Here is a 15,183-nt window from a genome sequence, read left to right on the forward strand (position 1 = left end):
AGGCTCTGGCTGTGTCTCTGCTCAGGATGCAAGTTTTATGGTGCACAATGCAGGGCCTGTGTACAGAGTTATGTGTTGTTGTGGAAGAATCTATTTGTAATATGGATGGCTGGAATAAGGCCTTGAGGATCTGTAGTTCCCAGGTTTCTTTGGAGGAAACCGTAGTCAGTATCTGGCCTATGTAAATGCGAAAAATTGCTGCTCCCTTTGGTTTTCAGATCCATTTGAAAGTATTGTCGCCAGTAGTCTTCCTTGATATGAAACTGCATATTCTGTCCCTTTTAAAAAAGGGAGTGGGGAACTGGATCTTGCTGGGGAACAATAGCACTCTCCTGGGCCATTTTTGACACCTGATATCATGAAATGTCAAGTGATCACACTTCAAAGTAGCAAGAGAGCACTCCACATTCTTCATTTCTTCCTTTCCAGCCTATTTGTCAAAACCAAAGTTGTGACTGTAAAACAATAATCTTGTCCCACTTTGCCTATCAGAAGCAGGGCTTGCCTTCGGTGCAGAATTAAATGCCAAAAGCAAGCATTGCTTGCACTCAAAAACTCTAGGAGCTCCTGAGTGAAATTAGCTCCAACAGGGCTTGTATTTTGCATCAAATTTAAAAGGCACTGAGTGTAAACCCAGCTTGCAGACGAACAATCAGGTGTGCACTGTCTCTCACCTGATGGTTCCTTTGTAGCTGTGGCTGTATCAATGGGCAGGGTTTGGGGGGAAACTGCCTTGTAGACAAAATTGGGACTCCTGGCGGGCTTTAATAGGTTGGAGAGCTGAAGGGTCTCTACCCATGCTTTACAATGTTCATTATTTATTTGTGTGTGTGTGTAAATATTGGGCAGATGCTTGGAGAAATGCTCAAAGATTCTCTTTGCTGCCTCCTTCTTTACTTTAGCTCGGCCACCTTACTCTGGAAGACTACCAAATCTGGAGTGTGAAGAGTGCTCTTGCCAACGAATTTCTGAATCTCCTTTTCCAGGTAAGTTCCAGTCAGGCTGCAAACCCCAACTGTACAGCAATTAAAAGTAGCTTTGCCTGCCTGATTTTTTGCGGTCGTGGGATGCCGATTGCTGCGTCAGCTGTTGTGCTGAGTGTTCCTAGTTCTGCCTGTCTCTTTTTTTTCTGTAGCGTGAGCTTCGCGGAGATGCTTCTCCTTGCCTGACTGATGCCGAGTTTACTTTGTACGCATTCTGGCATCTTGGGATGCCTTCAAGCACAGTCTGTTGGTTTTTTATTTAAAAAAATTAAAAAGTGAAAAATTCAGTGAGACTCACACAGGAATGCAGAAGTGTTCAGTAATCTAACAGCTCTTGCATTTTGTATTAAATGGGTTCAATCTTCTAAATCCTGGTTGGCCGGCCTGCATATCAAAGTGTGAGTGCGTGTCACACCAGCACATGCAGAACTACATGTTCCAGGCTCCCTATCCCGTCACCACTCAATTAAAGAGCCATTATTCTAAGACATTTATATCCTACATTTTCGGTAATAATTGGTCCTCAAGGCAACACACAACAAAATAGCTCCCCACTCTCTCGTAAACAGAACAATCCATTGCAATAAAGCAAATTGAATACAATGGAGCATGAGAATGGAAGGTCTAGTGCAGGGAGGGGGAATCTTCCGCAAGCCACATGTTGGTATACTGCCTCTGAAAACAGAGGCTTCTTATGACGAATAGCCATTGATAGGTCCATAGTTTATTAATTTTCCTAATCTCAGTTTAAAATCTCAGTTTAAAATCTCAGTTTTAAAGCCATCTAAGAGCAGATGCGGCCAGCATTAAGGCCAGCATGAATTACCAATTTCAGAGCTTGCACCCAAAACTTGGATATTTATTCATTTATAAAAACAGTTGCTCACTGGCACCTAAAATATACACCCTACTGGTCTGGAGCTGGTCTTCCAAAGTCAAGATACCAAGTGTAGAAAACACCCCTGTGGCCCGGTTCACATGACCTAGCCAGCCCAAGTGACAGCTTACTGACATCATGTGACTGTGTGTGCTTCCCAAGAGGAACTCTCAGCCGCCACTCTCCCCTCCCCACCCTGCAAACCTTGGCCAACACAGCACATGGTTAGTGAGGAGAAAGCTTAACTACATTCCAGCTTAGATGATACACTAAACCCAAACTTTGGCTTAGCTTGGGGCAGGGGGGCGGGGAGTCAATCGGAGGAGCAAAATGGGAACGAGCTTCTCTCTGGAGCCCATACATTTACATTGTCCCAGATCAGTATTGTGCAGACTAGGCCAATACCTGCCTAGCCCGCCCCCCCTGCACCTCTGAAGATGGGAGCATGCAAAGCAGAATATCACCAGAAGCTCTTCACACAAGCATCTTTGTACGGAAACATAGCAATCTTTTTCCAGTTTGAGTTTTTCAAGCCTTTTTTTTGTAGTGCAGTGTGTTTAAAATATTTCTGTTACTCCTCTTTGAGGGTCATTTTTTTAGTTTTGCCCCTGTGCAGCTTGAGCAAATTTTCATCCTAGTGGAACAGACGAGGTAAAGGAAAAGGTGACCCAGCCCTCCCCATCTGCTCTTGCTGTAATTTTAAGAATTATTCCTTCCTAGTAGAAGTCACTCCCCCACCCTCACCAGTCTTGTAAAATAATCACGGCAAACTCAGCTGCAACTACAGCCGTGTGGTTTATAATGATTTTGAAAGAAAGGCCAGCATCAAAAATGCCAGCTGTTTTGTGCTTAGGGAAATCTATATCGCTTCCTGCTGGCTAATGACTCTCTTGTTGTTGTTGTTTATTCATAAAGCAGAATGCAATTTTTGCACTGTAGTATCAGCTTAAATCCCAAAAAGGTTTCCTGCTGGGATTCAAATTGGTGGCCTCGAGAAATGCATAAAGAAGACCGTGTAAATCTTCTGATGATCACCCAGCTAAAGGGGTGGAATACAATGTTGGTATTCCAACATTGCAGCTCTCAGTAAATGGCTCTGACTCCTCCATGCATATCGCTATGCCGTTCAAGTTTTCTTCTTGCTTGTCTTGCCCTCCTCTCTCATGGTGGGTGAATTAAAGTCTGCAGTTTTTGCCCACTCTGTTGGGAAGTCATTGGCCGACTTCCGACATCGCACTAAAGCATGGCTAAGGAGTCTTAACTGTACTTTTGTCGTGGTGCCTGAATTGGCACAAACCGTGGTTTGCAATCAGCTGGTAAATTTAGTGTTAATTGTAGCTAACTGTGCTAACTGTATCTGGGCTTGGCATCCGCATAATAGAAATCATAGTTGCTGGCGTTGCTCTGCTTTCAGAGACTGCTGCAGGGTGGAGGCAGAAGTCAATTTATGAACCGCCAGAGGATGGGAAAGAAAAGCAGCTCTGAAACCAGTGCAAACCATGGTTTGGCATGACTTCTGAATCAAGTCATTCGCAGCTTTGGATGCTTTAGCCAGATGTTTCTGCCACCAGTGAAGCCATCTGCTTATCAAGGGCCGCTTTCTTAGGAAATAGGAAGCTGCTCACTTTGTCAGACTTTTGGTCCATCTGCCTGAGCATTGTTCTGACTTCCAGTGGCTTTCTGGGTTATATGGCTGAAATGCTTTTTAAACTGAAGGTCATAGAGACTGCACCCCAGGCCTTGTGCATGCAAAACAGGTGCTCCACCACTGAATCCACCTTTGATTTAAATCAGGCATCCCCAAACTTCGGCCCTCCAGATGTTTTGGACTACAATCCCCATCATCCCTGACCACTGGTCCTGTTAGCTAGGGATCATGGGAGTTGTAGGCCAAAACATCTGGAGGGCCGCAGTTTGGGGATGCCTGATTTAAATGATGGGGAATTAGAAACCATGCAACAGCAAGCTATCACTCAGCTTTGGAAAAATTTTTAAAAAGAAAACTAGCTTTTCAGTTACGTTTTAATTGAATAACTTTCTAAAGAAATGCCTGAAGTCACTGATTTTACAGTTTGAAATCTTGTTTATTCTGTTATATTTTACTCCAAGAAGACCCATTTATCCTAAATAGTACCCAACAAGGATGGCATGTATGTACAGAATGTTTGTTTTTTAAAAAATATGATCCCATTGAGATCTGAAGATGAAAATTTGCAGGTAGGTCTTAGAAATGTTAAATAATCAATACATTTTTTGGGGGATTTTAATCATATTAATTTTTTAAAATCACTATTTAAAATTTAAAGCGAGTCCATCATGTGACATATATTAAAGTCCAGCAAGTTCTGAAGAGATTGGCGTTTTGACGCACCTCACTTTTGGGCGTCAATTTTTTGACATTTCAAACTCTCATAATTCACAAACGGGATGAGACAAAAAATTAAAATTTTAGATTTAAACATAGTTTTGATTGTTCAACAAGTGTACAAAAAATTAAGAAAACTGGATGACATCAGGTAAAAAAGTTGGATCATTTATACATATGCCCTCTCAGTGTCCCAGCCCTTCTCAGTTCAGGAGTGAAGAGGGGGGAAATCAAACGGGGGGGGGGGGGAATTAGCCCCAAACTCCAGAAAAATGATCAACATGGGGAAAGGAAGTCCTTACTCAACAGTGATGTTTCCCAAACTAGAAATGGGGAGCAAGATCCAGTGCTAAATTACAGCAGTAAGGAGAAGAGAAAAGACCACAAGATTCATAAGTGAGAAGCTATCGAAGAAACAAGGAACAATTGGAAGCAGTGGTCAACATCCATGAGTCTTCCCCTTCTGCCAATACATAATATGTATTCAAGCATGCGCAGGAGCAGGTGTTAGTGATACCTCTGCTAATCATTCCTCTGCTCCAGACTTGCTATTCTTGCTTTAAATTGACCTGTCTTCTTCTTCCTTTTTGTCTCCAGGTGTGCCATATAGTCTTGGGTCTAAGGCCTGCCACTCCAGAAGAGGAAGGACAAATCATCAGGTATGCCTCCCCACTGCCCACACACACGCTCAGCCTCAGTCCCCTCATTTGCAGTATGGGGATAATAGTCACCTCCTACCTTACTTGAACACATGAAAGCACCATATGGTTGTTTATCATTGCATATTATTCTGATCTGTTTTGGTTTGTTTTTCTTGACCTAGGGGCTGGTTAGAACGAGAAAGTAGATATGGCCTTCAGCAAGGACACAACTGGTTTCTTATTGCGATGCCTTGGTGGCAGCAGTGGAAAGAATATGTCAACTACGTGAGTGAAACATTTGTTTTGGAGTGGGGGAGTGGAAGAGATTATATTTAATCAGTCAGCTAATTAGTAAACATTATGTGTGCAGGGGAGATGGCAATTAAAGTGCTCCCCAGCTCCATTAGAGAGCCATTTGCTTTCCAAAACCACCAGTGCGTTCTCCCAGATTTTTGCTCCTAAGTCTCAATAAGCTTTCAGACTCATTTCAGACTCTTCTTTTTCTGCCCTGTTTGTCAGTCTTCGGGTGAAAGCATTCTGCCAGTTCTCAACAGCTTTTTGCTTTCATTTGCAGTCTCCATTTTTAAGATGTTCAGCTTCTGGTCCTCGTGAATGTAGCTAGGAAATAGGGCCCTTCTGCAGCCCTTCTGTGTTTAGACTGCAGGTCCAAACCCTAACATTTCCAGTAAGACCCTTACATTAAGTCAGGCCATTGGTCAGTCTAGCTTCATATTGTCTACGCTGCCACAAGGCATAGTGATGACCCCTCATCTGGGCTGCTTTAAAAGTGGGTTGCACAAATTTATGATGAACACTTTACATGATGGTTTGTACTGGACTTGTTCACAAATGCTTCTCTTGCCTTCCTACAGCCTAGTTTAGGATCTTTCATTGGCAGATCCTTCAGTTGATGTGGCCTTTACCTTGTTAAGCCATTCTCCATTATTATGAGGGGCTAATAACTTGAAAATCACCCCCACCCCACCCCCAAAGAAAACTGAATTGAATTTGATTGATACGTTGGGTAGCGAAATGGTCAGTTGTGCAAAAAAAATTCCAGTTACATCTCTTTAAGCCCTAGGACCCCCAATTAAATGTGATTTGTATCTGCTAGAGCCTCACCCTGGAATTCAATTCCATTTCTGTCTTCTAATTTTAGGATGCTAGCCCTGTTGTGATCGAACCTTCGTCTGTCTTAAGCAGAGGTAAGAGCTCGCTTCCGGGTGCTGCAGCCCATGCGCCAGAGCAGGGAGAAGACAAAACAGGCCGTTTAAATTACTTCAGTGCCACAGAAGAAAAGTTTTCAGATAGCATTTCTACTGCATCAGAAGCCTCAGAGACTGCTAGCAGTAAGCATTAATCTTTTTTTTAAAAAAAAATGTTTCAAAAGTGGTTTGAATTTAGAAGCGTCAAGAGCAGGCATCCGCAAACTTCGGCCCTCCAGATGTTTTGGACTACAATTCCCATCATCCCTGACCACTGGTACTGTTAGCTAGGGATCATGGGAGTTGTAGGCCAAAACATCTGGAGGGCCACAGTTTGGGGATGCCTGGTCAAGAGCGTATGTGAAGCAATAAGTCAGGGATGTGAAGCCTGCAGCCATCCAGCTGTTTCTGGACTCCAGCTCCCATCAGCCCCAGCCAGCATGGCCTAATGGCCGGGGTCATGCGAGTTGTAGTCAGGCCACATCTGGAGGATCAGAAAGGTTCCGCGTCCTTGTTCCAGTGGGCCAGTAGAGTTGTGCCTCATCCTGTGAAGCTGCTTATTCCAGTCTGGCTTCCTCAATAAGACCCATTCATTGTTCAAGAGCGAACTGAGTTGATCCCCAGACTGTCAATTCCTGTCTGACCAGGCTTGATAGCTACTTTGATATGGCACACCTTACTCCTGTGAGCATCTGCCGGCTTTGATGGGCCTTTGGACTAATCCAGCAGGCCCTACTTTATTTTTGTATGCTACAGCCAGCACACCAGAGCCACAGTAACTAACATATCAGAACCACAAAGCAACTTCCAACAAATAAAGGCTGGGCATTTAGAGCAGGGGTGGGGAACCTGTGACCCTCCATATGTTCTAGATTCAGGTAGGTAGCTATATGTTGTTAGACTCGCATGTCATCCTCTGCTTATTGGCCATAGAAACTGGGGCTGATGGGAGTTGGGACCAGAGCATCACCAGATGACATGGGGGAGGAATGTCTTTCTAGATAATGCCCAATGTGCCAGGCACTATACAAAGCACAAGAGGACAGGTCCCTGCCCCAAGAAGTCTAACAACATACCGTATAAATTCGCGTGGTGATAAAGGTTGAACAACATAAAATATTCAAGCTGTCACTTTACAGGTGTAGCTTTGAATAATTTGGGGGTCAAAAATAGAGTCAGGTATTTTAAAGGCCTTAATCCAATTGGGAGTTCCCATTCCTTATTCCAAATGGGTTGTTTTACTTTGAATCTCACCTGCCTCTCTTTAACTGGGTGTACTGGTTGACCGGTGTTCTACCCATAACTCCGCAAAAAGGATTGTTTCCGTCCTCTCTTTGTGTCTCCCCTTCCAGATTTCCTTTACACCCTGCCTCCTAGTGCCGAGATATGCTTTTCCCGTCAGTTTAACTCTTCGGACAACAACAATCAGTGCCTGCTTGGATCCAATGGGAACATTTTGCTGCAGCTCAATCCACAGCGGCCTGGAGCAATTGATAACCAGCCCCTTGTAACGCAAGACCCAACAAAGGTAATGGCATTGGCGGTGTTAGGAAATATCCGAGTGACTTCTCTTACGCCTTCCTTCGTCACAAAATCTAGTTTAATCTGCGCATCGTTGTGCATTGTGTTGGCATATTTAGGGTTTTTATTTATGTAAATGTTTTTCAAAGCCCACTTTATTATATTTATTATATTTCTGTCTCACCCTTCCTTCCCAAAGGATGCCCAGAGCAGCTAACAACACAAAATCTGATCAGACCATATCCAAAAACTATAATTTAAAAATGACAGTTTTGAAATAGCAGCGCTATCAGGAATGGAATGATGGGCCCTCCTTTGACTGTCCTGCTGAACAACCAGGCTGCTGTCCCAGTTGTAGCCATTTTCAAGGGCAGCCCCATGTAGAGCACCTTGCAGTAATCAATCCAGGAGATTATCAGCACATGGATCACTGGAGCCAAACTCTCATGGTCCAAGAATGGCTGTAGCTGATAAACCAGCTGAAGTGACATGTGCTTTGAGCGACAGTTGGCACTCACGTAGGTCTACAACCCTTGGCTGGTCTTGCTAGTGAAGCCCCAAACTGTGATTGCCAGGTTTGAGTTGGCCCTGGGAAATTGAAGCATTCTAGTTGCTATAGCAAGGGGATTGCTGCTTTGGCTGCTCTGCATGCCTTGGAAATGCAGCAGCCAACCTGCCTTTAACCTTTTAACCTTGGGGAGAGCATTGGGGTCTCCATATAATTGCTGCAATCATCCCTGTCCACTTCTGCAGCTCCAGAACTGAAGGCCAGTACACTCTGCCACCAGGCAGGGGACCAGCATGCACTGGGAGGCTGCTCTCCCTGCCTCCCAGAGAGAACATTAAGGTTTGGGGGTGAGGGTAGAAAGAGACCATCCTGGCTCCATCCATTGGGCAAGGAAGGAACAATTGCTGGAAGCTTTGCCCCTCCTTGCAAGAAAGAATATGGCTTTGTAAGTTAGCAACTAATGCTCAAGTTTGTTATTTTCCTCCTCCTTCCCATTCACTTTTCCTTTCATGCCACGCCTTTTCAATTGTCAGCCGGAACAGGGGTTGTTTCATTACTGATCATTGCAAGCTGCTCTGGGAAGCCCTTTTTGGCTGCAGAGCATGGTAAAAACATTTTAGCAAAATTAATAAGATTAGGAGAGAGAATGATTGCTCATTGCAGCTCAGGGGCAGATTTGCTATGATGAGCAAATATGTAGAAGCACTGATGATGATGATGGTTATGTGAAATGGGATACTCTCGCAAAAGGTAGCTCACCTGTTAGCAAGTGTTCTAGCAATCATTCGCTTCATTTAGTCCAAGGTTTGCAGACTTTTAGGTTTGGCAGTTTTGAAGTGCTCAAGATCTGACATTGCCCCACCCCTTATTATTTTTAAGGCTCCATCGTTGACTCTGGAAGGCGGTCGTTTAAAGCAGTCTCCTCAGTTAATTCAAGGGAAGAGTTATGAAATGGTCCCAGAGCCAGTATGGAGGGCTCTTTATCATTGGTACGGCGCAAACCTGTCCTTGCCGAGACCAGTAAGTACTGAAAAGGCCACTGTCCTCCAATTAGCCTGGCCCAGGTGCTCACATTCATTCATGCCACCATGTTCTCAGTGACCCTGACCATTGATGAAACTTTTGCAGGATGTTTTTAAAGGCTGGGGTGGGGGGAAATGGCATTTTACTATTCATATAGTTTCCAATTCAGTCAGCGCTGTGAAGTTCAATCAGTATACTTTGGCTCTCTCCAGTTTAATTTGTGTGGGGTGGGGAAGAAGCGTTTTAAAAATTTCTTAGGTGGTTTATTGTTTAGGAGATTTATAGCACAAGGGTCAAACTGTATCTGGAGTTTGTGATGACACCCTCACATGCCAACCAGAGGTCCTAATTTTATCTCCATGAGATCCCCCCCCCCTTTTGATGCATGTCCACCATCATATACGATGCCAGGTGTGACAAGTGAAGACAGGACAACTGAGAGTCTTAACGCCTCCTGATGGCAAGTGGAGCTTATATACTTCTAAATTTGCAGCCAATTGCAAGCCCTACTGGGATTGGTTCCACTTGGGAGCTCCTTGACTGGTGTCCTTTTCAGCCTGGCCTAGACCCAGCTCCCAATTCTTTCATTTGAAGTTGGGTTCCCTGGTACCAGGTGATTGACAGGTTGGTCAAAGTAGCCCACTGCGGTTGGAGTGAGGATGCTCAGGACCTAGTCCATCAACTGGGTCCTGTTCCCTACCCCTGGTTTATGGGTTATTTTGATGTGTGATGTGTGCCAGTTTTAAATCAGGGAGCAATGGTTTCCTAAAGAGGTTTTTGTATTGCTTCTGTTCACATTGGGTTTTTGGGGGCGGGGGGCGGGGGAGGGTATTACATAGAAATGGACAAATGGTTTCGCTGATTTTGAAGAGATGGATGCAGCCAGCCTGCTCAAGCTTCTGTCTGCTGGCTGTTAACTCCAAAGCTTGACAAAGCCCAGATTCAGCACTAAACACCTCCCACACATTCTCCATGGAAACAAGCGTCTTTCATGACCTGAAACAGGCTAGATTTTGTGTGTGCCAGGCAAGCTTCAGGAGTGCATTTAGCCAGTGCACTCTTGGTTAACTGTCCAGAGGACAAGGTTAATTGGGCAGTATGCCAATACCACAAATAAGTGAAAGGGGAAATAGTGCACAGGGAAGAGCACACTCATTCTCTGTGTGTAGAAAGTTCCAGGTTCCTCAGTATTTTGGGCAAGGCTGAGAGAAGTTGCCATCCAGAATCAAGAGTAGCTCTGTGCTACTCGGCCGCCATCCCCTAAGTTTCTGAGGGCAGTGGAATAACCTAGAGCAGGCATCCCCAAACTGTGGCCCTCCAGATGTTTTGGCCTACAACTCCCATGATTCCTAGCTAAGAGGACCAGTGGTCAGGGATGATGGGAATTGTAGTCCAAAACATCTGGAGGGCCAAAGTTTGGGGATGCCTAACCTAGAGGGTTAGTCTGTCATTTTAGCATTCAGGAAGGTCTGTAGGGAAAGAGGCAGTCTTTCAGGTATTTGTAGCCTGAGTTGTTCGAGGTTTTAAGCACTGACATGAACTTCTTGTGTTGGTCCCAGAAATTAACTGGGAATCAGTGTAGCTGGTTCAATCCAGGGCTGAATGAAATCTAAACAGATCGCCAGCCAGTACAATCATACCTTGGATACCGAACGCCTTGGTACTTGGACGTTTTGGCTCCCAAACGCTGCAAACCCGGAAGTGAGTGTTCCAGTTTGCGGACGTTCTTTGGAACCCGAACATCCAGCGGGGCTTCCACAGCTTCCGATTGGCTGCAGGAGCTTCCTACAGCCAGTCAAAAGCAGTGCTTTGGTTTCTGAACGTTTTGGAAGTTGGATGGACTTCTGGAACGGATTCCGTTCAACTTCTAAGGTACGACTGTAATCGGGCTGCTGCAGTAACTTGGACCAGTTGAAGTTTGAGTCTTTTTCAAGGGCAGCCCCACATAGATTGCATAGGAGGTAGTCTTGCCAGCCTCTCAACCGGGAACACTCTTCCTCCCCTCCCCAGGTGATCAGAAACAACAACACCAACCAGCCTGAGTTGGAGCTCTTCCCGCGCTACCTGCTCTTCCTGAGGCAGCAGCCCGCCACACGGACGCAGCAGTCCAACATCTGGGTGAACATGGGTATGATGAGCCTGAGGATGTTTCCTCACCATTTGCCGAGAGGTAACGTAAGAATACAGCAAGAAGCCAGCTGCGTAGTGTCCGAAGGGAGGCCGGCCCCACCGCCCAGACTTCAACGGCTTTGCTGCCGCACTGCTTGTAAATGATCTTAAATGAAATCTTCCAAAGCGGGGCTGGTGACGGGAACTCCCTCCCGTTTCCAAAGGGATGGTTTAAAACAAAACAAAAAAACTCTTATCAAAGGTCATGAGACATTAGAAGCCATTTCCCCCCTCTCTAAATGACGAGGGACAGATGAAAACAATCTGTACAGGCGAAAATGTACAGTAAAGAAGCTGTTGACCTGATGTAAAGGCACCCTAACTGATCAGTTGTGTGGATTTTGAGCATTTGAGGAAATCAAGCTTGGGTAACCTGCGGCCCTTGAGACATGGTGGCACTCCAACTCCCATCAGCCCCAACCCAGCATGGCCAATGGTCAGGGATGATGGGAGTTGTAGTCCAACAGCAGCTGAAGGGCCAGCAGTTCTTCTGTGGAAAGTATAGTTAAAACACTCATCAGCTTAAGTGCAAATACACTGAAGAGTTGGAAGGAAGCATACATTTAAGAATCTTGTTAGAGCACTCAAAAATGTTGTCATATACAATAGGTTGAATTTTTGAGGAATGTTTTCACTGAAAATCACTGGGCATTTTACCATTTTTATCAAAGGACATGAAATTTTTCAGTACCCTTTTGCAGCCTGCTCTCTCCCCCCCCCCCACTTGTGAGCAGTTATTGCCATTGGGGGCAGGGGCTCGAAAGTCAATATGCAGTCAGGAACACCCTAGTTCACATTTGCAGAGTCCAGGTTGCATTTTATTCAACCCACCCATCCCTTTTTAAATGATGCTGTGGGTAGGAGGTGTGGAGCTTGCAGCAGGTGCAGCAGGCACCAGTTTCAAAGAGGCATTTGGCAGTGTGGATGTTGCATTCTCATTTTTCACACACAAACCTCCACAGTGGGGGGGGGGATGCGTTTAATCCTTATTAGCCCTCTATGTCTAGCCTATATGTTAGTTCTAGATCAGGAGTGAGGAACCGGTGACCCAGCTCCCCAGATGTTTTGGAACTATGACTCCCCATTACCCCCAGCTAGTGTGGCAGATGGTCAAGGATGGTGGGAGTTGTAGACTAGCAACATCCACAGGGCCACAGATACCCTGTCCTGGCACGATACACATGCTGAATTCCTGGGACAATTGCTTGCATTAGATTGGCAGGCCATGGAGAGGAAAGTTCTAATGATAAGTCAACCTTTAATAAGAGTTTGCTTGAATTCTCATTCTAAATCTTCAGTGCTTGTTCTTCCACTCTCTAAAAGGGAAAGGGTCTGCTATGAGCCCCAGAATCTTTTATAAATCGGGCTGATTTCTTTAACCAGCTGTGCTGAGAAATCAGCCAGTTGACCATCAAATTCTTACTTGCCATTCTGTGGTGGGAACTGCTTTGCCTTGAACACATCAAATTCCCTGATTCAGATTTGTGGCCTCTTCAAATTTGCTGTATCTGATCATGATTTGGAATTTGGTTTTGCTCTGTACTAACTGTTAAAATCAACTATTAATCTCCAGTGCCCCCCACCCCAATATGCTTTCTTGCTGTAATCTTATTCCTAATCCTCTCACCTTTTTAAAAAATTGCAGGAAAAAATGCTTTGTTTGTATGTATGTTAATGGAGAAATATAATCCTTTGCTTGGTGTGTTGAGAGAAAATAGATGGTTTGCTGAACGTAAAAAGAAATTGCTGTTTAAATTTTGCTCTTTGGGCACAACTGCATGCAAAAATGTTCTGTGTCTGGCTCTTAGTTATATCAAAGAGGAATTGTCTAAGGTGATCCACCATCTGAAACTGCTCTCAAGATGCTGCTGGACTACAACTCCCATCTCCCTGACCATTGGCAGTGCTGCTCTGGAACTCATGGAAGTTGTAGCCCAAAATATTTCTAGGGCATTGGGTTGGAGAAGGCTGATCAGTCTAAAAGTATGATGATTTGCAAGTGCAAGTGTATATTTTCCTCTGGGTGGCATCTATTACTCCTGCAAATATAATTTGAGGGGAAAACACAGAGACAGAATTGTCTAGGTAAGGGATCCTGTAAGGGAGCACCACAGTCTTGTGATGTCTCTTCTCTTGCCTGTGAATCCTCTCTGGCTTTTCTGAATTGTGGTTAGTTGCTGCACCAGGACCAACTATGGTTAACGCAAACCAGGGTTGGCTCTCGATCCGATTTCAAGGTGAACCCCTGTTAGCATTAACTGCAGATGGTGCCAGTGGAAGTAGGATGACTAACCAGGGGTACAGGCAGATAATTTTTTTTATTTTATCTTATTTGTTATATTTGTTTGTCGGTTTTCTCACAGAGAGACCCAAAGTGACCCAAAGAACTTCCATTACAAATTAAGAACATCTGATTTGTATGCGTGGAAGTGTCCCAGGCATCGGGTATCTGGGGCCTTTGGCCCTCCAGGTGTGGCTGAGCTACACCTCCCACCCAGAACCCTCTGGAGGGCAGAAGGTTCCCCACACCTGTCATAGGTGGTCACTTGTGGGTGGCTTAAACCCTGTGTCGGCTGAGGATGGTTGCAGTCCTTACACACTACAAGGGCTCCTGCTCACCTGGCCATTCTGTCTCTCTGTGTGTTCTGCCTCCTCTCCTACTTAAGCCTTGGTGATGTAAGTAGAGAAGAAGGCTCTCTGAACCAGTCCTAATATGCCAGCAAACCCAAACATGCCTAAGGAAACACCTTTTGTACAGCAGGAACTGGGGAGCTTGTGGCCCTGCAGATGCTGTTGGACTTCCATCAGCCCAGCCAGTGTAGCCAATGGCCAGGAGCATTGGGAGCTGGAGGCCAACCGTGTCTGGAGTTACATAGGTTCCCCATCCCTGGGCCACTCTTTAAGGCCTCCTCTGTTTTTGCTGCCCATATATATATATAAACCATTTGTCGTCTTCTGAACGCAGGGAATGTCCCATCTCCCAGCGCTCCCTTAAAGAGGGTCCTGGCCTACACCGGCTGCTTTAGCCGCATGCAGACGATTAAGGAGATCCACGAGTATCTGTCGCAGAGGCTACGGATAAAAGAGGAGGACATGCGCTTGTGGCTCTACAACAGCGAGGTAAGGCCCAGAAAATCGCACAGATAACCTGGTTGGAAAGTCAGGGGTGGGGGTGGGGGGGTGCAGGTTATTGGTAACAAAGCGTTTATTTGTGAGAATTGCTATCCTGGGTCACTTCTGTTTCAAGTGTATCTGAAGAAGTGTGCATGCACACGAAAGTTCATACCAAAATAAAAACTTAGTTGGTCTTTAAGGTGCTACTGAAGGATTTTTTTTATTTTGCTTCGACTCAGACCAACACTGCTACCTACCTGTAACTATCCTGGGTCAGACACTGAGCTCGGTCAGACACTGCCCATGGACAGTGGCTCAATTCAGGGAGGCTGCCCACAGTTAAGAAAGCTCAGCTGTGGTTCGGCATAATGTCTAAACTGGAAGGGAAAGGAGCACACTCTGCGCATAAGGCACCCTTTGCATGCTGTACTTGCCTCTCCCCCACTTCAAGTGCCATGGTTTTGGGGGCTTTCAGTTTCAGCTGCACCTGAGCGTGCAAAGTCCCCTCTAGGTAAGCCTCCAACTGAATCTGTGACCCTCCTAATGTCCAAGCATCCACTGTTGCAGGCAGCCACCAGGATTAGCCTAGTGCATGCAGAATCCTGTGGGTTTTTTATTATTATTCTGGCATCCTGTTCCCAGGATATCAACCTCTGTGGAGGAAATCAGGGGTGAGAAAACTCTGGCCCTTCTGGATCCTGTTAGATTCCCAGCTCCCATCAGCCCTAGCAGCTATCATGGCCCAGTGGACAGGGGTGGTGGGAGCTGTAGTCTAGC

At 45.4% G+C, this 15,183-nt stretch overlaps 1 protein-coding gene across 5 annotated transcripts in view; it reads left to right on the forward strand.

The window, feature by feature from the left end:
* The window catches only part of USP32 (ubiquitin specific peptidase 32), a 137,390-nt gene that overhangs the window by 102,277 nt on the left and 19,930 nt on the right, over positions 1–15,183 (forward strand). For 2 of the 5 annotated variants that reach the window (XM_035140032.2, XM_060268427.1), the window contains 8 exons: positions 903–986; positions 4,823–4,884; positions 5,049–5,151; positions 6,026–6,215; positions 7,424–7,599; positions 8,980–9,120; positions 11,134–11,389; positions 14,258–14,412. In XM_035140032.2, the coding sequence (XP_034995923.2) occupies positions 903–986; positions 4,823–4,884; positions 5,049–5,151; positions 6,026–6,215; positions 7,424–7,599; positions 8,980–9,120; positions 11,134–11,389; positions 14,258–14,412 (1,167 nt within the window). The remainder of the gene's footprint in view (positions 1–902; positions 987–4,822; positions 4,885–5,048; positions 5,152–6,025; positions 6,216–7,423; positions 7,600–8,979; positions 9,121–11,133; positions 11,390–14,257; positions 14,413–15,183) is intronic. The other 3 variants (XM_035140033.2, XM_035140035.2, XM_035140036.2) reach the window with 3 other exon arrangements.

The sequence above is a fragment of the Zootoca vivipara genome, chromosome 15 (assembly GCF_963506605.1).
Source record: "Zootoca vivipara chromosome 15, rZooViv1.1, whole genome shotgun sequence".
Classification (NCBI taxonomy): Eukaryota; Metazoa; Chordata; class Lepidosauria; order Squamata; family Lacertidae; genus Zootoca; species Zootoca vivipara.